This window comes from Poeciliopsis prolifica, unplaced genomic scaffold (assembly GCF_027474105.1).
Source record: "Poeciliopsis prolifica strain line A6 unplaced genomic scaffold, Auburn_PproV2 SCAFFOLD132, whole genome shotgun sequence".
Classification (NCBI taxonomy): Eukaryota; Metazoa; Chordata; class Actinopteri; order Cyprinodontiformes; family Poeciliidae; genus Poeciliopsis; species Poeciliopsis prolifica.
In genome coordinates, this window is record NW_026562507.1 from 88478 (window position 1) to 113516 (window position 25039).

Consider the following 25039-nt stretch of genomic DNA (forward strand, 5'->3'; position numbering starts at 1 on the left):
CAGAATATCTGGAGAACCACCATCCATAACCTCTGCAATACAGCTGAGCAGAACAGTGCTTAGCTGACCATAAACGAATCCCGGCTCCCTCCTACACGGCTAGTCAAAAGGTTTGGTTGTCATCCTGTGACATTCCTCGACTTAAATCCATGTCCAAGAAACTCTCTCCCAGATTTATCAGTCCCTTCGAGATTGAATCTATCATAAACCCATCTGCAGTTCGGCTCCGCCTCCTTCGCATTCATCCCACTTTCCATGTCTCCCACATGAAGCCCAACCAGACCAGCACGTTATGCCCTCCTTCCGAGCCCCCTCATCCCACCCGAGATATCGATGGCCATCCAACTTACTCTGTCCACCGGATCACTCCTGGGTTCTGGTTCCTTCATTTTAGATCCTTCCCTTATTGCTCCTCATCCCCCTTCTATTCATCTCAGCTTCCATTCATCTTGGCGACCATTGAGGGGGGTGGGAGGCGTACTGTCGTGTCCTGGGGTTCTTTGTTTCTTTGTGACTTTTTTCTTTCTATTGCCACTCACCATTCATCCACCAGATGGCGCCAAACCTTCCTTCTCTAGAGAGGTGTGCCGTAATCCTGCACACCAGGGTTCAGGATGACACACTGGTGTGCTGTCCTGGAGTACAAGAGGAGCTGACTGCCAGTACTTCGACGCCTGAGTGTTAGCTAGTAAATGGTACTCTGAGCCCCTGGGAGCTAGTCTCTGTGTTTCCTTGTTGAACTTTTCTCCTAGTGATTTCTCTCGTTGTTTACCGTCTTCAGGTGTTTTTCTTGAGACACCCTGGATCATCCCTGTGACAATCTAGCCAGGTTTTCTGGACAAAACCTCTCTTGTAACACCGTGGAAAGTACCCCCACCCCCGGTTGCCCTAGTTCCCAGATTCACCTTCTCTGTCTGATCGCAAGCTCTCCCTGGATTCTCCGACTAGCAGTTGAACCGCACCTCAGTCTCCGTTCCACCTGAACTTACCTGTCCGCCCTCTGCTGCACTTCCACATCGCCCTCCGGTTTCCTTTGGCCATGAACTGGATCACCTGGCCTCACAAAGAGACCGAGACCCCAAACACTTCAGCAAATCCTCTGAGACATTGTTCATCATATCCACAAGTAAGATCTTTCCAATATTACCATTAGCACTTACGTCTCTGACGACCGTAAACTCACCATCTTTTTGCTGTGTTTTCATAGTGTGCCGAACGCTCTGTGGGTGGAACAAACCAGACCCGTTCCACCCACACCCCTCTTATTTACAATAAATTATCTTTTATTTGGAGTTTCCAAATGTTTCTATTCTTTGTGCAGGAATGTTTGTAGGTTTCTGTCAGCACTGTCAAGATGCCTGCTGTTGAGTTTCTGGGGCACAAATTGTCTGCTCAAGGTCTCTGTAGAGTCTTTTTTTCAATTTCAACCCCCATTCCTGTGAAAAGAAGCCATGGTGGCCGATTTATTAAACTCCCTTGTTGTTGCCGTCAGGTATTTCAAGTGTTTTGTCACTGCTGCTTAGCTTTTCCTTTGTATGTGTTTTCTTTTATGTACTTGTGATGTTGTTTCATATGTTATGTGTTTGTGACATCCTGTGTGATCAGGGGTGGCCGGTGTGGCATACACTATATGTATTTCACACTCAAATGTATACTTTTATTGTGAAGGGGAGAACGTGAGGTGAGAAAACACCAACGGTTGTACTTCATTCCATTTTTGGTTTGATTGGAAGACATTAAGAATAAAACAAGACTCAAGTAATTTTTTTCTGCTGACTTCCATACAGTTTTTTTTTTGCTATTAAGTGATCACAGCAATGGTTGACTAGTTAATTTAAACACCTGCTCTACCGATGATCTGTCAGAGAGTTAGTGTGTCACCTTATTTTAACCTAAACAAAGCAAACCCAACTTGCACGGCACAAAATCTACGTGTTAATGTTGTTAGTTGAGCTAACATAACTGACCTACTTTGCTCTACCTCTCCATTTTTGTGATTAAAACCTTTTACTGACCTATTAAAATGATGACCTTAGGCTTTGTTTTCTAGTTGTTGCAGTGTTAGCAAAGCACTGTGTTCCTTTATCCCTTTATATAAAAGTGCATATTTAAGATTTAGACAACTTGACAGATAAAACAAATGGTAGTCATAATTCGCAAGCATTTTTTTTCCCCCTCTGGCTGCGGAGTGGGATATTGCTCGCGTGATTTTTACTTTTCAAGGCTATTTGAAGGCTCATCTGCATACCGAATGCTGATTGGCTGTTTACTAGTGGTGGAGGGGTTTGAGTTTGAGCTGTTCGTTGGCTGTAGATAAAGAAAAAGACTGCAGTTTGCTCAGCGTGGTGCACAGCAGAACTTCCATGTTCCATTATTTGTGAGAGGTTTGATTTGAGGGGGCAAGACATTCGTTTGAGGGAATATTTGTCCCCTCTCGCCCCACTGTGTAGCCGCCCTCAATTTATAGGCACATTTTAGATTTTCTTTTTCTGTGCTCCAGTGGAAGCAGTTTACCGGTGACATTTCAATGCCACTTTCACTGTCATGTCTTTGTGCAACGTCGACATAAATTTATGTCTAAATATTACATCTTCATGACCCAACCCCTGGATAAGAAAATGAATGAATGTATGGATGGCCAGACAGACAGATATTACTTCTGACCACTACATAGAAATAGTTGATACAGAAATGTGGGCTTAACGGATACCTGCTTAGAGGTTTTGATGAGAGGGTCTTTCTTTTGACTTTTTCTGATCTGTTCTGGTGTTAGTGGGGCAGACAATGAAGATGAAGATGCATGACTTACTAAATCCAGTGTGCTGATGTAAACTGTGGTTAACCAGACAGATGGGGCACCTTGAAGCACAGTCACTCCCTGAATTGAAGCACTAATCATATCCTGAGTCACCTCCTCTGTACATTGCTGCAATAAGTCATTTATGTCCAGTGGCATGCGAGAGAGGCCATCTGCATCTGTACTGTGTTTGCCTGGTCAATATTTATTGGTGAAATTGAAATCTGCAAGTTGGGCAACCCACCTGTGACCTGTGGCGTTTAATTTGGTTGTGGTGAGAATGTAGGGCAGGGGGTTATTATTTGTATACACAATGAAATGAGGTGCATGATACAGATTATCTCTAAATCTTTCACATATTGCTCACTTACAGTGCTAGGAATTCCAATTTTCCTGAATGCATGTGATAATCTTTCTCAGGTGGGGTCAGTGTTCTAGATCCGTACCCGATGACAACCATTTTGTTATTCTGTCTTTGACACAGAACCGCTCCCAATCGTTCCTGGGAAGCATCCACATGCAGAATAAATGGTTGGATGTGATCTGGATACCCAAGGCTGGGAGGCTCAGCAAGTTTGTCAATAAGTGTGTTTATTGTCTCTTGATGGTTCTGTTTGATGGCTTTATTTCTTGCAGTGTTGATTTTCCGCCTGTCTTTATGCTTTGCTGATGGTGGATTTTCAGGTGAACTGACCAGAAACTGGTAGAAGGGCTTAGCCATTCAGGAGAAGTTTGGTATACATGTTCGGTAATAGGAGAAAAATCCCAGCATTTTTCTCAGATCTCCTACAGTTGTGGGGGTTCTCTCCTTCAAAGCTTGAACTGATGCCACTTCTGCCGTATCCATCGTGTAGCCCTCACCAGAGATGAGGGGAAGGCTAACCATCAAGGGTTTCTGGATGAGAAAAGTCAGCCCTTAACTGCTTTTATAACATCATGGTGTCTGTACCAGTGGATCAAAATCCCCTTAGGTTTGAGTGCTGCCCCATTGAGGAGTGCCTGATTTAAGGGAGTGCCTGGTTTAAGGGGTGTGATATGCCAGCCCTATCTGGATGACAATTTAGTTTACAACCCAAGTTTTGAGGAGCATCTCAACCACGTGAGAATTGTGTTGCAAAGATACCTGAAGCATGGAATGAAGCTGAGCCCAAAGAAGTGTGAGGTGTTTAAAAGAAAAGTGAGATTTCTTTGGCGTCTTGTCTTATACATAGAACCAGGAGCTGTCAGTTTGAGAAACCAGCATGTCTTGGATTCAGGGAATGGGGTGGCGGTCAGGGACATATTTTCTGTTTAATTCCCGGTAGTCACAGCACAACCTCAGAGCAACCTCAGAGCTTTCTTACACACACCACTGGTGATGCATATGGAGAACATGACTGAGTTATCCAGCCTCTATTCAGCAGATCTTGAAGGTGTTCTTTAACTTCCTGCTGTAATGGCTTGGGAACTGACATATATGTTTTCTTCACTGGAGTGGTGTCATGCAGAGTGATGTGAAGTTTCAAAGAGGGAATTAAACCCATGTCATCTCCATCATAGGCGAATGCATGACACTCTTCTCTCAGTATTTGTTTCACAGTCTGTCTTTGGCTCTCCGTTAAATGGCTGAGGTCGACTGAAGAATGCGATTCCAGTTGACTTCTGTTTTTCTGTTTTGCTATTGGTGATCAGGAACTGTGCTGCAGCTGGCTTTGTTCTGGGTGAAGTGTCATCTTTTTGTTGTTCACCATCAGTGATGTTCAACTGTTGTGCACTTATAGTATAAGTTGTCTTTACTGATTCACAAGAATCTGCACAGAACTTCCTATTTAGACCAAAAAAAACAACTAACAAATGAGGCAAAAAAGCAAGTAACAAAACCAACAAACAAGAGCAGAAAACACAAAGTCTATTTTTCTTCCCTAATGACTTTGATGGAACTGGTATTTAGCTGGTTTATTAAAATGTGGAGGAGCCTTTCACTTGGTCATACATACAAAATGAATGCTGAAACTGGACAATAAAGTTAACTACATCTACATCTATATGAGGTATCAAAACAACTCTAACTGCACAGTCTGCTACCTTGAGGCTTTGGAGGGCCGACTCTGGTGGATACACAATGAAGTGGCGCAAAGTGAAGCCGAAACCTTGTGAGTTCTTCTGGAGAATAATGGTCCGTGGGCCTTCCTGCGACATTGCTGCCACTTCAGTTGATGGCACCTGGTTGCTTCTGTTTTTGTCGGATGACACAATCCCATCATTCTGGCCTTTCGTCTGCAAAACAGAAACCAGAACAAAAATAAAACATGTTACTTCCTACTCATTCTAAAACAAACACTGAAAAGTTGTTACCATGTGAACGCTAGAACTTTCATGAGACCCAAGTTGCTCTGTGGATCTGTGGAATCAGTCACAGCTTAAAAATGTAACAGAAATGTGACTAGCTAGAAATGGGTGGGTTCTCATCATTCACTTCTGACTCTGCCCAGATATGGGCAAAATTTCACCCAACGCAGGAATTGTTACTTCCTCCCTGCACAGTGGACCATCAAACTCACTCATAATCCCATTTATTACATCCACCCAATGAGTGGGGAGTTACAAACTCTATAAATAAAAATCCTGGAACAACAGGAACTATCTGAACTCAAGGACACAAATGTGGAAAATACTAAGAACAATGGCAAAAGAAGAGGCTTGATTGTTAGAGGATATTGATGCGTTGGGAATTATTCTATTTCTGATTGACATTTTCTTTAACTGTAATTTTTTTGTGCTGTATTTGTTGTTTCCTCTCGTCTGGGACTTTCTTGAAAAAGTGCTTTTATTAATCTGGCAAAAACAAAGTTTAAATTAAAAAAAGAAAATGCTGTTTGGAGTTTTAGTTGAAAGTCACTTGCATAGTGATTGTTCTAAACTTTGGAGCCAAAGTCTAACTGTAAAGATAGCGTATTAATACAATGCATTGTGATTAAAATAGAATGGTTTGGCGTTTTTTGGTTTGGGCTCCCAGCTCCCAAGTTATTAACAATAAGAAATGGACCTAAAAAAAACACCCTAAAAATTACTGTCAAAGTTTGACCCACTCCTTAGCTTCCAATATTACACTGATTAAAGATAACAAGATGTATAACTTTTTAAAATGTATTTATTTGTTACAGGGACAATGCATATTAGTAGCCTTTCTGTAGATAAGAAGGCCAATTTTTCACCTGCAGTTCCTAGACAGATTGTAAAAGAATAAAAGTAAAAATACACAATTATATGAACAAAATAACAAATACAATACACTTAATACAATAGATTATGATGCTGAAATGGACATTACTACCCTGTCCTTACAACCTTTGTTCAATGTTTCAGTGGCAGTACATGAGATCAAACAGAACTTGCTGAGATGCTTGATGCTTTTGAAACAAAAATGTGAAATTAGTAACAATACAAAATTATAAAGTTTGTTGTCATATAACTGTTCACTTATTTAATTATTTCTATATAAATGTGTCTCAAATAAATGAGACACATTTATTTGTGTTTTGTGATTTGCTTGTCTAGGCCCAGGCAGTGAAACGCTGAAAAGGCCTTTTGTAATTGCAGTATTTCTTATTATTTTCTGACAAAGTACACATCTTTTTGGAGGCTTTAATATATTCAAAAACTCACCAAATTTCACCCAAAATTTTCCCTCCAAATAAACGTTTTTGGATTCCAGTGGAATCGCAAGTAGCTGAGACCAAACTGCTCTACAGTGATTCCTAATATGAGGTAAGACAAACCATGGGTCATAGAGATCTGAAATTCAGTACTTGGGTAGATCTCCCCCAAGGCAAGAAAACAAAGACTTTTGGATGTACCCCCTAAAATGTACAGGGAGGCGGCCGTTTTGCTTTAAAGCGCAAGGAGTTACACTGTGGCCATACTTTTGGCTCTAAATTCCACATATGTCAGTCGAGCTGCACCAAACTCACTGATTGATCCTTGTCCACCCCAAACAAAACTGAAGACCAATATTTGGTGGGTGTGGCCAATTTTCTCCACAGTGCCTCCTAGAATCTTTAAAAAGAAAAAAGAAAAAAATCAGCCCAGAACCATGCTTTGACCGACAGTAATGAAATTCAGTACACGTATACCTTGACAGAGCCAAGGTCTAAAGTTTAGACCTTGGCTCCCAGGGACTTTTTTTAGACTCTTGGGTTTAGACTCTAAAGCCATAAGAAAGTCGGCCATTTTGTATCAGTGTCATCATTTTTTGTCTGTGTTGCACATGCTGCATCTGAACAAACTCGTCCTACAGCTTTTGAGATCCATGCTTCAAAATGAGTCGGCACAATCTTGAGGCATTGAAGGTCAAAAGTCATTGGAGGATTTTTCATATATTAAAGCATGTGTGCATGGCCAAGCCTAAAATCTGACCATTCACCATGAAACATCAACATGGAATAAATTCTACACGTAAGCTTCGAGCCACATCAAACCTTCTTGGTGTTATCACAGACCAGAACATTCAAAAGGTAAATTTGTGATATCACCTCAGCCCTACCCCCTTTCAACAGGAAATCATCTGTTTCCTCACAGTTTTTCTCCTCTTTACTCATGTAGATTTTAACCTGTGTTCAATGAAATAGAATACCATGAGGGTAAATCCTTCTGTATGCACTGGCTGCTGCCATGAACACGTGAGCGTGGCTGAATGGCAAATTCTAATCCCTCACTGTTCGCAAACAGTTGTCTCTAAATCATACATGCATCAATCCATTTACCCAAAATTTGCTATGATTGACCTTTGTTAACCTCTAAGAAGCACAATAAATTGTAAATTTATTGGGCATTAAATGCAATTTTATTGGGCATTAAATTGAATTAAATTGTAAATTGCCTCCACTGTGCCCCCTAGGCAATTCCAACAGCTATATCACCTTAACGCACCAACCGATCTGCAGTAGATTTTTTGTGCATCACCAGGGAGCACTGCTGAATAAATCAGTCTGTATCTGTCCCTAATTTTTTTCTGTTTTTGTGAGAATCATGCACCTGGGGGCCCAAGAGGGTGTGGGAAAGGACATTTTAAATTGTATATTTGCATTAAATTTATTTATCAATAATATCACAATAATTGCTACATAAATGTTTCTAGAGTGACTGAATTTAATAGAATTTATCTGCATTTAGCTTCCTTCTGTCTGCATCCTTGGCCTGCCAGCAGACAGTTTCACCACATTAGTGCTAACTCAATTATATTCCAATTCTAAAATGCTTTATTTCAAACAGAAATGAAATTACAGCACATATAAAAACCATAAAATGTTATTTGTATCATGGTGATACCACTGGGTGTCACTGGGAACCTTACTGCATGTGAGAGGTTGCTAGATAGGAAAGCTGAAAGTTCATTGACTGCTAATCGGTGTAGCTTTTTGAATCAGTAATGTTGACTTTTGGGGGGGAATTATATAAAGAAAAGATGGACACTCACTTTGGAGCAATAAATGGGCAAACTCTAAAACAGTAAATTAAATAAAACAGTAAGACAATAATATTAACAATAATATTCTGTCTATGCATTAGAGACAAGTTGGGTTTTACATTGATACATTGCTCCACTTTCAGAAAGTACACACTAATGTGGTGTTAAGCTATGTTTGGTGCACTGATTGTTCAATTTTGCTTACTTAAATGATACTAGAACTTTGAAACATGCATAAAATATAAATGTAAATAAAACATAGAGCAGACAGAGAAGGTTATAAACACATAAAAAAAATCAACCCTATCAGGCTGTAGATAAAAACACCTCAAAATTATGACTGTCCAATAGCCACAACAACAAAGATACCACCACCACCAACAGCAGCAATAAGAATAGCTGCAACAGCAAATCCACTCCAGGAACTATGCAATTCAGTTTTATTGATCAATTCAAAATGCATGTCTCAAGGAAATTTACAAAACAAAAAATGTCAATTAAACAGTCATGTTTATCCATTCTAGCTGATCCTAATCATCAAACAGCGCACTTAAGTTCAAAATTAGTGAAAGAAAGTTTTTGAAGGAAACCCAGTACTTGCACGAAGTTACTGACTTGCCACATTCACTCCCTAAAGAGCATGTTGCAACAGCGGACAGTTTCTTGCATTGTGTTGACTTTGGAGCAATCTTTCACATCGAGCACGCAAATAGTGACAGTGGAAAAGGAAAATCAAAGGCGGTCCTGGCCTGTTTGGTGCCCCGGGCGAAACCCCGCTACCTCCATCCCCTCACACACACAACTCTCAGCAGGGTTCAGCGTTACTACAATCCACCCCAACATAACAGTGAAATTTTCACTTGTGGCCTGATGGGGTTGGTGCAATACCCAATCCCCTCAGTATAGCACCTGTGTGTTCATCTGAATATGTAAGGTCTGAGAGGTTAAGATTTGGGTAAGTGTCACCTTTATTTATAACTAATTCTACAATTCTGTTTGGTACATTTCTGTCGTCCATGTTCTTAGCCCATAAGGTATCCTGGCAACTCTCCCGCCCAAGTTCCACTCTTGGGCGGGAGAGTGGAGGAGAATATGCTGTAGAGGGATTGTAGGCGGTCTCTGCTGCCCACCATAAGATGCCGCCCTGGTTGGTTACCCATATCAGAAACTGCCACTAGGCAAAACTCTCTGTTAACAGAAAAAAAAAAAAAAACTCCAACAGAACCAGAACATGGTTCAGTGGGACTAGATACCTGCCACAACCAAGTGGGGGTTTGAGTCGTAATGACAATTACTACATAAAAAATGTTGCCACCAACTAAAAAAACACCTTCAATATGAAGATGGGGGGTTTTTTGCTGCCAACAACAGCAGCTGCAACAACTACAGCAAAAACACAGCCAGCAACAACAACACAGATATTACTGACACCAGAACCATAAATAACACCAGCAACAACAGAAGCAACAACACTACCACTAATAACAAAAAGAGAAGTTATTTGATGACATAAGGGTTGTGTATGGTCGAGTCAAAGTATCAAAATCAGCTTTCATTGTCACAGCTGTGTGACAAAAATCATGTCATTTTGTTTTCAGCCTTGTTGGTTCTTATCAGAACTCCTCTGGTGAACTTTTCTGTGACTGGTCTGAATAGTGTGGTGTGTTCATTTATGTTGAGAATGCTCCAACTGCACAACTTCTAGAAGCCGGTTTTTCGAACCATAGAGAAACTTGGGCAGTTTTGAGTCATTAAACCAATATCATTTTATCATTTTAATTCAATCAACATCAAAGTGCATGGCAAATGGATACTATAGCAAGTTTAATAATAAATGTATGTTTACTTTTGCCTCTCAGTTTTGGAGATCAGTGTTTTAAATATAAAAAATATTACAATCTCCTCACAGAAGAAATTATCACCATGTCAAACTATGGTCTGAAAATGGGTCATGGAGAATAAAATGAGATGTTGCAGCTCATCAATCATTATTTCCTCCTACTCTGAACATGTGTATCATGTGTATCCCATGAAAGGTCTGTGTAAAAACTAACATTCAAAAATCACATGATGATCACATGATAAATAGTATATCTATTTGCCAGAATTTACTGTATTGAATGTTAGCAAATTCTTTTACCCAAGACAAGTGAAACCTGGAACCGGTTCTTCTTGTTGGTGTGACTGCTGTTGGACGAAGTGATGTGTGATTGGATACCCCCCTCAGAACTGCCAGCCAAATGCAGCAGGGTTCAGCGTTACTACAATCCACCCCAACAGAACTGTGAAATTTCCACTTGTGGCCTGATGGGGCTGGTGCAATACCCAATCCCCTCAGCATAGCACCTGTGTGTTCATCTGAATATGTAAGGTCTGTGCGGTAAACAGTTTCCAAGTGGTATCAAAAAATAAAAAGTTTCAGATTCTATAGCTGACACAACTTGTCACCTCTGCAAGTCCTTCTCAGAATCCCAGTAGCCAGGTCTTGTATTCTAGGTAAATTGAACACATAATAGGCTGCTCTCTCTTCTATTTTGTTTTTATATCCAGGGTATAAAATTTGAGATAGTTTTACTACCCAACCCAAAGAAAGGAAGAAGTTCCGTTGTCCAGTTTGGTCTTCATGAGCCTGTCCTCTGTCCTTCTTAGGTTGTCTTTGTCCTTGCAGATATCTGCGTTTGAAAGCAAAATGAAACCTTTTCACTTTTGTTATTCAGATTCATTGTGATAATAGCCAGGTTGTCTCTTTTCACAGGTTCCCAGCCAGGTGACTTTGTGACAGAAGTAGCTCAATCTTTTCTGATTCAACTCTTCCGTTTTAAAAATCTTGCTGCCAAATATTTCCAGTTAGAAAGGAAAGGTTGGTTCCTGGAAACTTGATTGTTCAATTTCAGTTCCAAACAAGTTGAATTCCTGTCATAAACCAGCTACGTTCAAAATTAGTTCTGTTGTCAATCCAGATAGTGTAACTTAAAAAAATGATGTTCCAGAGATTTAGAGGGTCCTTCTCCATGCTGCTACTACAGCTCTGGCAATGGCTCACTATCTTTATGGCATCTATGTTTAGTTCTCCTCTGCTCAACTGTGCATGTTTCTCTCTCTCTCACTGTCCCTCCCTCCCCAACTGTGTATTTGCTGACATCCTCACACTCACGCACTCTTCTACATTCCTCTCATCCTGTGCAGTCACTATCTAGGCCATCAGTAAAGCTCATAGTGGCAGTAATCTCTCTGCATTGGGCCCTCCTGTCACCTTCTTTTAGACTCACAACCTGGTTGCTGAAGCTATGGGTATATGGGATATATGCATACATGCAAAGTAGATGACAATTATATAAATAGTAAGCTGATAAATTGCTAGTACAGAGGAAAGAGTGAATAGGACAAAAATAATGCATCAAATACATTGTTCCAGATTTAAAAGTTTTTTTTTTTTCAGAATGTCAAATTATTCTGTCAGTTATCAAATTGCATGCTGTAGTCCTATTTTTCACTCCATCTAACATGGATGGCATCTAAAATGAAATCACTTTAAACATGTATCACTGTATCCAAATGCCAATGAAGGAGTCCCAATAAAATCTTCAGGTATAAGATGAAGCCTTCTACATTCCCAAAATCATAACTAAATCAAATTAGCTTAGCTTAAACTTGTTGGAGAAGACAACCTAACTTTTTCTGTAAAGTAGAAAAAGTTACAACGTAAAAGTTAATTTTTTATGACGTAAAGCACTTTGAACTGCCTTGTTGCTGAAATATAACCCTAATCCGTCACCTCACAACCTCCATTTATTGTGTTCTCAATAAATTTACTTTCACTTATACATTCTCTCCTGTGTTGTGCTCTGCATGTGGCCTAGATACCTTGAACCCATCATGACAGGTTGGTTTACAAAAACTTGACTAGCCTGCACAGAGTTCTGATTTTACCTCAAAATAAAAAAAAAATGGAATGAATTAGTGGAGAAACTGAGAGTCAGCTCAGTTTCTCAGTTAATTTCAATTAACTGATCGGCCTCATTAAAAGCCTTTCCAGAAAAGATGAAGCAACTACATTTGGCAGGCATGGCCTAACTTCATAATGATTGAGTATGGAATGTTGCTCAAGTTGATGTGTGTGTAGAAGTATGATATTCCTGTGATGGATGATTATGTTGTCTGTTCTTCTCCGTAGAACTGATTCTGATCAATTAGAGATCTTCAATTGCTTGTAAAAAATTACTTTTTACTTACCTTAGCTTCCTCTATTCTGCAAGTGTTTTTCTATTCATAATTAAGCTAATGCTATGGCATGTATGCTAGTTGTTAAAACACCCTGTTTCTGCTTATGTTGGTTGAAAACTGTAAATGAATTTTAAGTGTTTGACTTATTCTTATTCAATATCTGTGTTTGAAATCAATGTGGATGTTTGACTTTTTGTCCTTAGACTGAATTTTTTAGTGTTTGTACTTCTTACTTACATGCATGCCTGTTTGAAAAACTGTTCACATGATGTCTCCATCTCACCAGCCCTCCGCTAACAGGTTAAGTGCTGTCGTCGACCCTTCAGTTGTCGTATAGCTGACACGGTAGAGTATTGAAGAAGTAAGGTAGTAAGAAAAGGAAAAGCGAAGATGTAGAGAAACTGAGATGTTAAAACATGCTGACAGCTCCGCTAACATCACCCACCTTCCTTGGTTGTGCTATCCTTGTCTATCATTCTCCCACACCGTTACTTTCTATGAAAAGGTTTATGCCTTTTTATTTCACATGTTTGCTGTTACAGCAAAAAGAAAGTTGCATGAGGCTGTGTAATCATGGAGGAGTAAACTTAGGATGAAAATAAGATTTGATTCATGAGTCAGAAAATGCCTCTGCCTGCTGCTTTTGGCCTGGGGTATGAATATGGCCGATCACATGATGGCTGCTGCTTCCCTCTGTTTGCTTCATTTCAGGGTTGCTCATAACAGCACCCAAACTGACTGCTACTGAGTCAGTTCTTTTTTTTACATATCAGAAGGATGTCACTGGTCAGGGAAATATCTAAAATGGATATGTTAAGACAAAAGTGCTGAACCTTCATGCCAGTCGTGCCTCAGGGAAACAAGTCACGTGTTTCCTAGTGAAACAACTGGGCCTACCCTTTATGTCGATATCTGGTATAAGCAAAGACTCCAACACTGTCCAAAAATAGCATAACACACAATCATGCACGTTAGTGAGCCACACATTCAGCAGTTTGCAGAATTGGTTGCTACAGAGCAGTTAGTATATTAGTTTGCTTCATGTAGAAACCTGCAACAAAGGCCTCATTTAACTAAATGCTTTGAATCTACTTTGACTGTAAAGCATAATTTTTTATGCTCTTGTCTTCAAATGTTGAGTAGGATTGACTGAGAAAATAAAGGACTATTTCACCGCAGCAGTAATCTATAACAAGAGAAGAATCTTGGACTTGACAAAATTATCAGAAGGTTCAGGATTCAACAATGTCACAAATGTCAAACCAGAATGAAAAGAAGCTGAGTTCAGCCAGGTTTAAGTTAATCCTGCTAATTTCATACTAAAGAACAATAAAGACTGCTCATACAAATAGTGACATAAGCCTATAAAGACTAAACCTACAAGGGGAGAGTGGCGACACTGGTTGGAGGGGGGCGAGCATCCAATTGTTGTGTGGATAGATCATAAGAACCTGGCCTACCTCCAAACAAGTCAAGAGACTAAATCCCAGACAGTCTCGCTGGTCCCTTTTCTTCTCTCGATTCAACTTTACAATATCTTACAGGCCTGGGTCCAAGAACACCAAACCGGACACACACTCCCGACAGTTTTCCTCAGATCACGAGGGCCCACCTGCAACCATCATTCCACCAACATGCGTTGTTGGAGCCCTCTCTTGGGAGATCAAAGAGCAGGTGCTGGCAGTGCAACAGTCAGACCCCGGTCCAGCTAACAAGCCGCCAAACCTTCGATCATCAGGGCTCACCTCATTCATTGGGCCCATACAACAAAGTTTTCATGTCACCCTGGTGTTAACAGAACTATTTCCTTGATGAGGCGGCACTTTTGGTGGTCGTCCTTGTACAAGGATGTTAAGGACCATGTGCTGGCCTGCTCCATTTGTGCTCTCAATAAGACAGGTAATCAGCCCCCTAGTAGGCTACTTCAACCTCTCCCTGTTCCCAAGCGCCCATGGTCGCATATTGCATTGGACTTTGTTACCGGGTTGCCACCCTCAAGGGGCTTCACTACTATATTGTCCATCACAGACCGGTTCTCTGAGGAACCAGTCTGAACCCATCATGACATCTGGTTTCGTTACGCAAACTGCCCACTGCTATGCAGACAGCTCTTCTGCTCACTAAGCACGTTTTTCGTTTGCACGGCATCCCCTCCAAGATCCTGTCAGACAGTGTCCACAGTTTGTGTCCAGAGTGTGGAAGGAGTTCAGGTGATTCTCAGTTCGGGGTTTCATCCCCAAACAAATGGCCAAACCGAACGACTTAGTCAGGACCTGGAGGCCACTCTCCGATCTCTCTGTTCCTCGCACCCCACTACCTGGAGTTCACACCTGCCGTGGGTGGAGTATGCCCACAATTGTGACACCTCCCTTGCCACTGGTCTGTCTCCTTTTGAGTCATCGCTCAGTTATCAACCTCCTCTGTTCCCAGCTGATGAACAACAGTCATCCGTCACGTTGGTCCAGCATCATCTCCACCACTGCAAGCACATCTGCGCCCAGACCATCGCCGCTCTCAACCGGATGGCGGAGGGTAATCGGCGATGGGTGGACCGTAAAAGAACACCTGCGCCGTCATTCTCACCTGGACAAAAGGTTTGGCTCTCCACTCGAAACATCAATCTCAAGTCTTCTAACCACAAGTTGTCTCCTCGTTTCATTGTTCCCTTCAAGATTACTTCTGTTCTCAGCCCTTCTGCTGTCCGTCTCAAGCTTCCTGTGGGGTTGAAGATTCACCCTGTTTTTCACGTGTCCCTCTTCAAACCTGTCCGTTTCAGCCCCCTTTGCCGTCCTTCCGAGCCCCCACCACCCGCCCGGGATGTTGATGGTCAACCGGCGTATGACGTTGCGGCGATTCTGGATGTTCGTCGTCGTGGATGGGGGTTCCCGTACCTGGTGGACTGGCAGGGTTATGGCCCCAAAGAACGGTCATGGGTTCCTCGTTCTTTTATTTTGGATCCCAAACTGATGAGGGAGTTTGAGGCTTCTCGTGGCTTGTCCTCTTCCCACCGCTAGGTGGGTAGTGTCAGGTGTCCTGTGTGAGAGCGTGTGTATGTGAATGCGAGTGTCACATCTTATTCCAGCGAGGATCTTTGTGAGGAGCCCGTGGAGCTGATCTGTCTCATCAGTGTGCTGAGGAATATAGGAGCGGCAGAATTTTCAGTCATCGCTAGATGGTTAACGTACACCGGTTTTTTGTCGCCTCATTCGAGAACTCACCAGTGAATACCTGCCTCCTCGCTCCACCGTTTCCACCGCCTCCACTCCGCTCCTTCAAGCCTTCAGCTTTCCTCCAATCCCTCCTCGCACTCACCTTCGGAACCGCTGCACACCCTCACTCAGAACCAATGTTCCCTCTAAGCTGCGCGCCTGCGCAATCGCGCACTGCTCACATATTCTCAGCGCACAAGAAAATCTATGTAGCGCATAAAATAAAGTCCAACGTAAAGTAGACATTGAGCTCAGACATCAGTTTTGACTATGGACCAATAAAAATTTTTCCGTACTACTTTGCGATCGAACTCAGTGAGTGACTGGAATACAGCCAATGATACGATACGGTTCACTTTCGCTACGCAGCCAATCAGCGCTTGCTGTGTGTACGTGGGTTACGTGCCTTGGTCATATGGCCGTGCAGGTGAGAATAGTGCGGTAGAGTTAAGAAACGTGAAAGCCATCCACCTTATCATGTCTACGTGGGTGTAGTGAAACCTGTTTAATTTAATGTCATTCAATGTTAAGTTAATCTACTGAGGCTATCTAGTGGCAAATGTTATAATTTTGTCTATTACTGGCTTACTGACGCCTTCTTGTGGTTACTTTTATTATTACGACTTGTTTACCAGAAAGGAAGAAAGCCGTTGGTCCATGTACTCCGAAAGGGGCGCTTTTTGTTGTGTTTTCTTTAATCTAAGTGCAGAAACGGCATCGTCTGTAAGTGCTGTTCTAATTTGATTGTCATATAAATCATAATTTGTAACCCGTTGACATGTTTTATGTCACGATAGATATTTTTTTACTCGTGTTAGCCCGACGCGTTAGCCTAGCTGGCATTCATTTTCTGTACCTTTGTGTGTTACAGTTTTACACGATTCTCATTAAACCCTGCTAAAGAACCAAATGGAGTGCTTCTTGGTGGACGGATGGGAAAGTGTTTAGCTACCTGTATAGCTGAGTTACTGTTAAAAGTCACAGTGTTTAGCGAGGCCAGGACAGTGGGACATCCACTCACCAAGGCAAAGTAAAAAAAAAGAAATGCACTTCTTCTAAGATCAAATGGAATCAAATCAAATGAAAGGAATGGTCTGCATTTGATATTGAAATCTTGAGTTCAGACTTTTGACTATGGATAAGCAGACATTTGTACACTGGCAAAGAAGTATGAGGCCATTCTCCTCCACCCACAGATTATGGAGGCCATTAACAGTCAATATGCTGAATTCAAGCACATAAAGCAAGAAGCAGACTGACCATCAACCTGGGCTAAGTGTACAACCACTGGAGAAGTGAGAAGGGCAGGCGTGAAAAAAACTAATTAAATATTTTACAAGAATTTATACTGCATCACAAGCTACAGAAAACATTTCATTGTGCAAAATGTGAATGTTTTAATATGAACAAACATTTATGTCTGAAAGGTGTAATGTCTCATTTCTCACCCTGGCTGAAGCAGGACTCTTATAGCATGCATCTTATGAACAGCAATGTTTTCTTTTCTTTTCTTTTTTATTTTAATTGAGCAAATCACTTAAATTAAAAGCAAACGAATAAAAATTGCTGATGTAAATAGATTTTTTTAATAAGCCATGCAACTTTCTATGATCCCAGATTTATGATACTTGTGTGTGGCCACGCCTTGTACACTGATGATGCTCACAGTGGTCCTCAGTGTGCCCAGGAAGCTTGTGTGTATGCCCAGACACATGAAAAATTAGAGGGAACATTGCTCAGGACCCTGGCATCTCACTTCCACGCGTCGAAAGACCCGCACCGAAGCTAACCTGGTCGAGTGACCCTCACCCTCCCGCTGAAGCCCGGAAGATAGAATATTATTTGTCCTGTTGAAAATAAATCACTCACTTAATCCTATCCAACGTGTGGTTTCTGCATGGTTGGCTGATTATCAGCTTTATGTAATGGGATACATTGTGAATGTTTCAGGGTTTTTAACAAAGGAACTCTAATAAATTTTGGTCCTAATAAAACATGACTTCCAAAAGATTTTGAATTAATCTCTAGTAGGAAGCAAAATTACTGGACATTATTTAACTGATAGAAATAAATTATGTTTCGACATGTCTTAATTTGTTATGTTTGAAGCTATCTAGTCTGCTTACATGGTTTTCAGTGTTTTTTCTTTTCAAAACAATTTATTTTGGTATTTGTTTCATTAGTTAGAAGTGATAAAGTTTGTTTTTCTTGTTTACCTTTCTTTAGATTACAGGCATGGTGCAAAGTAATGTTTTAATTTGATTTGTTCCCACTTACATTTTCTCTGGATGATTGTTGCATTAGAAATATCAGCTATCTAAAACAATTAGTAAATTCCACACCTAATATTCAAATGGGTTATCAGTGCCACAATCATTTTAAACCAGTCAAGCAATATGTTGATGGGTCTGCTTAGTAACCTTCAGAAAACAAGAGGTGTAGAAAGAACAGAAATTGAAGTGTAAGAAATAAAAAAGTAGTTCAGTTAAAAGAAATGTCAGTACATGGGTATAACAAGAGGAATGCAGAAAGAAAAGAAAAAAAATACAAAATGTATCCCAAAGGGAAATTAAATAATGAGGTGATAATGAGTAACTTAAGAAAAATGAATAAAGATCAGATAGACGCAGAAGGTAGTAAACACTCAGAAGAGTAGAGACACACCAAATTATGTTCCTGACAGCTGAAATGTAGCTGAATCCCTCCATCATCATTCAATAGCTGTTGTCCTCAATATCTTTCTTTCTGTACATTTATAAATTTAATAAATTACACACTGATAAATGTCTATTTCTTACATTTATCAGTGGATGGCTCTGCAGGATAAAAGGATTGGTCCCTGCTTGATATTTTGTCATCATTACTGTAGATTGAAGTGCGGTGAGGTTCGTAGCTGGCAAGGCACCAACTTCATAGTCAGCTGTGATGCACTGATCAGGTTTTTTCTACAGATTCCAACACCAATCATCCATGAGGCCGATCTCTGCTGATCGCCTGGAATGGGTGTTAATTTTTCGTTTTAAATATAAATAATATTATGTTATCTGGCTAAATGAAAAATATTATTTAGCAGTAAATTAATTTGATTTAGACATAATGCACATATTTGAATAACTATTTCAAATCTTTTTTAAGTTACACGCTCAACTCTGTAGCAGTGACACCTCCTGGCGGTCGGGGTTATGGCACCATTTGCTGTGCTTTGCTACTGTCGACCTAACATGAGTTGTTGTTTTTCTGAGACAAAAGAAGACGAGAGAGCAGAGCTATTTTTTGATAGCATGTGATTGAGATTTTTCTGAGACTTCAAGAAAATGTGTGGTGGGAGGAATGCTATGACTGAGGCGAGGAGGAGGACAGTTGATCTCCATCTTGCAGGGGAGGAAAGCAGGTGGCTCTGATAGTGCAGGTGAGCAAACAATGATTTATGTATTAAACTACTATAAAACTTGGAATACAGTGCTGAACATGCATGTGCTAAATTTAGCCAGTGTGTTGCAAAGAACTTAAGTGTCAGAATTGTATGTTCCAATGTCTTTTCAGATGTTGGTGAACTGCTGCTGCAGGCTATCTTGGTTCTTCCTGCAGCCTCTGAGTTGTAGGATGTCTCATCAGTGTCCATCTTCCTGACTGTCAGTTGGTATCATGCCTTCTGGATGTCCAGAGACCTTCACCTTTCTGGAGCCTGGATCACATGAGCTCAGTGTGCTAATAAAACATTTCAAATTTAAGAGTTTAATAGTACGAGGGAGAGGGTTTGGTAGTATATGTAAAAAAGTTTGTAAGTTTTGGCCCATGGGACCTCTCATAATATAAAATTTGTTGTGTTGATGCATTTTGACGTGCTTCATTCCCGAGGTAATTTTCTGGAACAACACGCAAAACGTCTCCATTCACTCTCGGAGCGTTATACTTCCACATGGCAGGATCTGTTGTCACGCGCTTGCGCAGTGTGAAGGAAAGAGGAGATAGCTGCACACGCAGACTGTGAAGTGAGATAAATGTGATCAGTTTTGGTGATTGACAACAAGAAAGTGATTAGCGAAGACTGATCATACACTTTTTCACAAAAGTCAGACGATTATGATCGGTGGCCAATTGATTGGCACACCTCTAATAATCAGATTTACAAATATAGACACTTTGCATGTTATTGTTTACATATGGGAATTTCACAGATTCGGACAGTGCTGAAGGGCAAAATGTATTCTTTTATAGGTCATCCATAGCCGCAGTAAAACAATTCTGTTAACTCTATGAAACTTGGAAATTTAGGTATTATTAATTTAGTGCTGTGCTACACAGCACAAGGAAAAAAACTGAGTGCAACTCAAAACTACATCTTCTCTGTATCAGCCAAGCTACACCCAGACTCGGTGCCATAGCAACTGACAACAGTGCTACTTTATGTTTCAGGTTTCAACACCAAAAAACACTCAAATGAGATATAGGTTTAAAGATTTATTGATGGAGGAATGAGGGGATGAAAGGATGAGGTATGAATGATCTTGATTTAGTTATCCAGGAGAATGATGGAGAGTTTGGGAGGTGAAGACTCTGCATGGGGGTTTGGGCTTCAGGAAATGGTTCCTTTTATTTTCCTGAGCCCGCATAGGTCCCCTTAGGTGAAACCTGCAGGAAAAAAAAGGAAAGCAAGGTAATGACAGAGAAAAGATGAAATGAAAGAGATAAGGGATGGTGAAGTTGACGAAACATAACAAAATGAGATGAATGGGTGAGCAGAGTATAAATAGGCCAGCTTGAAAATTAGAGATGTGATTTGGGTGTGGCCCTGCTCCTCAACCTAAGTTAAGTCATTTCATTAGCAAGGGCCACGCCACAAAGATATAGGTTTAAAGATTTATTGATGAAGGGATGGAAGGATGAAAGAATGATGGAATGAAAGGAAGAAGGGATAAGGGATGAAAGAACAAAGGGATGAATGATCTTAATTTGGTTATCCGAGGAGAATGATGGAGTGTTTGGGAGACGAAGGGTTTGGTTTTCGGGAAACGGTTCCTCTTATTGTCCTGAGCCTGCATAGGACCCCCAAAAGAGTATGATTTAAATTGAACAGAGAAGACTTTCGGAGGTTGTTGCGGATGCATGAACAGTACGCCTGGGATAACCGGCAACCTAAAACTTGATTAATCTGATTGACATAGCTTGACAAGATGCTGAAGAGGCAGCTCCTATGCGAAAGAGAATGGACGGAATGAAGTTTGAGAGTGTGCCTGATCTTAACAGGGCTAGACTGAGATGGCTGGAGCGGCTGGATTTCAGGATTCTGAAATGAGGTGTGGACCTTGAGATGAAATGCTTGCTGAAATTCTGGTATGAACATAAAGATTGGCTCATATGGGTTGTGGATAGAATTAGGATGGTAGAAGAAATGGATGAGAGACAGTAAACTGATCGGTTGACTTCTCTGAAGAGTAATATCTGAATGCTATGACTGTAAATAGTAATATCTGAAAAGCATGGATGAATGAAGGATTGTGCTTGAGGCGATAGAATATCGGGGGTCAGTTTGATATTATTGAAGAAAATGATAGAGCTAGAGTTGAATCTGAAGCAAAGAGTCGAAATTTTCGTAGAAAGTGACAGAACATCAGTGATGTTCAGAGTTGCTGGAATGTGAGCTGCTCGAAGCTGGAGGTGATGGTAGACTGAGACCACAGTGAGTTTGAATAAACAAGAGTCCACTTTTTATGCCATTCATGTTCCCAAAGGTACTGCTACAAAAATGATGGCATATGTTTGAAAAGTGCAAAAGAAATTAATTCTTGAGGCAATTGGCTTCAATCATTTGCCTTTGTAATAACCACCAAGCCTACAGACAGAGTTCCATTTGTGTAAAGTTGAATGTCTACAGGTTGAATGAGAAATTTGTTGCAGAAGAAAAAACATGCCCTGGCAGGAGCGATTGAGTGAACCTTGAACAGAAAGTATGTTGGCTGCTTTTTGATGAAATATTAGAAATGTAGGAATTCTCTGAGGGATGATACAAATTGCACAGTCCAGAGAGCCAAGAAATGTAAGCAACTGTTATTTGAAACCGCTGTCAGTAGGTAAAATTACGAGGAGCTAAGTGATTTGATTGATCTTTCAGGCCTACGTGACAACTGAAAGTGAGGTAAACTGAGAAGTAAAAGCTCCTTTGCCGATAAATGAGGAAGACTGAATGAAGTGATGCCTGCTTTAGAGAGCCCAGCACCTTGGCCTGCAAATGAATGAATTTAATGGTCTTATCGAACCCTTCTTTGACTTCTTTGGCTTGAAATGAATCAACAGTGGAAACAGTGGCCGCGTTTCATTGGCTGATGCCCATTCTATGTAGTAGCTGCACTACCATGTGCGTGGCTGTCTCACAAACACAAGCTAATGTACATGCATTAGTAAACACATGCTAATGTAGCGCCAGAATATATTGTGGACTAGCAGACCGGCAGAAAGTTTTCGCATCAACAATAGAAAAATAATGGTTCTTTATTGCCAGTGGGGTATCTGTACTGGTGATCTCAGGTATCCTGATCATATTTGTGATAGTAAAATTTACAGATTTCCAAAATCAGAAGCAGAATGACTTGCTTGGATCAAAGCTTGTGCACGACCGCATGAACAGCTCAACCTTAGTAGGATCAACAAGAACAAAGAAGTGTGTGCTGGTGTAAGTATTATTGATTTGCTTTCTTTCTGTCAGAAAAAAGTATCAATCATAAACACATCCATCATGAACACCTTTTAGCTTAGTACAGCACAATGGCAGTACTGATACAACTTCTACATCTTGAAGCCTGTCTGCTACACAGTCTTACATTAGCTAAACAGATCAATATGCAATGTGTACTGTTTCTGACATACATTAAAGACTTTATTTTAGCAGAAAAGGCTTTTGACTAAACTGTTAGTCGTGTTGGCCACTCTAGCATCAAGTACAGTTTATCAGGCCTAGGCACACTCAAACATTTGCTGACAAACCACAGGAATCAGCCACTGATTTCAAAAGTAATCTACAAAACAATGAATGCCCGACTTACCCAGCCTTGCAAGAGCAATAGGCATCAGTGATCTTGTCCACAGCTATATTGATGCTGAGGGTGTGAGGATCTGCCGTTTTCCTCATCGACCGAAAGCATTTTGCTGTGCTGTGCAAAATGTTGGAGGCATCGCTTGGCTCAAACACCTTGATGTCATCCAAAAAAGATGACATGAACTTGTTAGTTTCTCTATCCATTGTTGTAGCTGATATTTGATAAAAATCCAGCAGAAACGATGCACTAATCGACTCAGAAATACTCCATCAGTCCAAGTGGAAGACCCCATGTTTACATAGAACAAAGCGCTGCGAGGCTTTGTTTGTAAGACTTGCCGCCACGTGGGATTTTCTAGGCCGGTTGTGGGTGGACCTGAAGGAGCAGACTAAAGAGAGAAGCAGTAATAGGTGGAATTTGGAACATCTATGCCCGGGTGAAAACCAGGAATGAGCCTGTCAGTGAAAAAGTTAAACTCTCTTTCGGGATGATGTTTACGGGCAGGAAAGAGAGCATTCACCCTGATTTAAAGTGAAGATGTTGTTTTAGTCAATTTGTAGTGAAAGTAGGGTTATGGGGACAAAAACTCCTTGAACAGGCACTGCCACAAATTACCAGGCATACAGCAATTTGCAACTGGAGACTGAAGTGCTAAGATAATTGAAATTATTCCAAATCATTCTGTGGCTCAGTACAGGATGGCGCGGCCCCATTTGTCGAAACCGTCAGAAATTAGTGAGTATGTAGAGGGTTGATGTCTAGGTTTTGGGTTAATATGAAGGGGAGGCTTAGTGGGAGACTGCTGAAGAAGTGCGAGATGAGGAACGAGGATGAGTAATTATGCAAGTTGTGGCTGGATGAGATGTAGCCCTGCAGAAACTGCGAGAAAGAGATCTGCGGGCAGCAAAATGAGGCAGTTCAATTCGGGGTTGAGGGAAACCAGGCATGTTCCTTGATTTAATTGTTGAAAACAGCCTGCTACCTCGGCTGCAAAAAGGACGTGATACTGCTGGAAGCCTGAGCCTCCACATCAGAGAGTCATGTCGAGAATGATGGAGATATAGTCATTGATTTCGGATCTGTGAACTTATTGAGTTCGCCAATAAGGTTTGCAGCAAGATGTTTCATCTTCTATAATTCTATTGTTGAAAGCGTCATCTCTTCTTCCTTCATCTTCTGCGGCATCAGAGCCAGTGACCTAAAAGATTCAATGGCCTGATAAAGAAGGTTGGTCCTAAAAATCAGACAGTTGCAACTGATCCGGAATGCTGCTGCGGGCGTTTGATTAAGACCTGGGAGATGGAACACACCACTACGATTCTAAAGTCCCTTTATTGGTTCCCTGAAACTCAGAGAATAGACTTTAAAATACGGCTGTTAGTTTATAAATCGCTTAGAACCACAATACTGCTGTTGTTGGGACCTCTCAGTTCTCAGATTTTTTGATTCTGGTCTGGTCTGCATCCAGAACCAGAACCAAAGAGAGAAGCAGCATTCTGCTTCTATGAATATGGAACAACTTCCAGAAAGCTGCAAAACTATTGAAGCACTGATTTTTTTAAAATCCAGACTTAAAACACACCTATTTAGAGTTGCTTTTGAAACATTGTAAATGATGTGCAATACTGCCACAAGACAAAACGTTATATTTCAATCATTAACTGTGTTTTCTAGGACTGCATGTATTTTTTATGAGGCAAAGCACTCTGAACTGTCTTGTTTGCTGAGATGTGCAAAACAAATTAACTTGATTGATTGATTGATTGATTGATTGATTGATTGATTGATTGATGTTAGTTGGTTGGTTGGTTGGTTGACTGTGGAAACTCGGGAGATGATTATCCATAAGATTCTCCATAAATCAAGAATTTTTTTGATTTAACAATATTCACGAGATTGTCTTGGGAAGACTGAGCATTATGAGTCAAAGGTTTCCTCAGATCCAGTATAGAGCAGATTGCTGCAGAACATCTTTCCTGCCAGCAGCATCAGACAAAAAGGATGCGGAAGAGTGTAATACAACCTGGCTCCCATGAGGGGCGCTATCGGTGCAAATGGAGGCAGAAATGACGTCACCAGAGATGTTGGAGAAGGAAGCAAACACTGAGGAGGAAGCAGAAGTCCATGATGTTTGGACTTCAGTGGTGGTGGTGTTGTCTGTCGAGTTTCTGAGGAACTCTGAGATGTGGATATGTAGGTGTTGCTTGTCTGAGAGAGACTGAAAGACCGCTGTGATCTGGGAGGAGCCTGATGCTCCAATGGAGGTCTAAGAGCTGGCATCAGAATAACGTCCCCGGAGATGTTGGAGGAGGAAACAAACGCTCAGGAA

The 25039-nt window shown here is 40.9% G+C and overlaps 1 protein-coding gene across 7 annotated transcripts in view; it reads right to left on the bottom strand.

The window, feature by feature from the left end:
- LOC129355366 (rho GTPase-activating protein 21-like) overlaps positions 1–25039 on the bottom strand; it is a 114890-nt gene that overhangs the window by 66157 nt on the left and 23694 nt on the right. For 4 of the 7 annotated variants that reach the window (XM_055024893.1, XM_055024892.1, XM_055024897.1 and 1 more), the window contains exons 1-2: positions 10384–10802; positions 4862–5053 (exon numbers count right to left, since the gene is read on the bottom strand). In XM_055024893.1, coding sequence (XP_054880868.1) covers positions 4862–5053; positions 10384–10584 — 393 coding nt within the window. In that variant the 5' untranslated portion in view covers positions 10585–10802. Of the gene's footprint in view, positions 1–4861; positions 5054–10383; positions 10803–15685; positions 15772–25039 lie in introns of those variants that run through there. The other 3 variants (XM_055024895.1, XM_055024894.1, XM_055024896.1) reach the window with 2 other exon arrangements.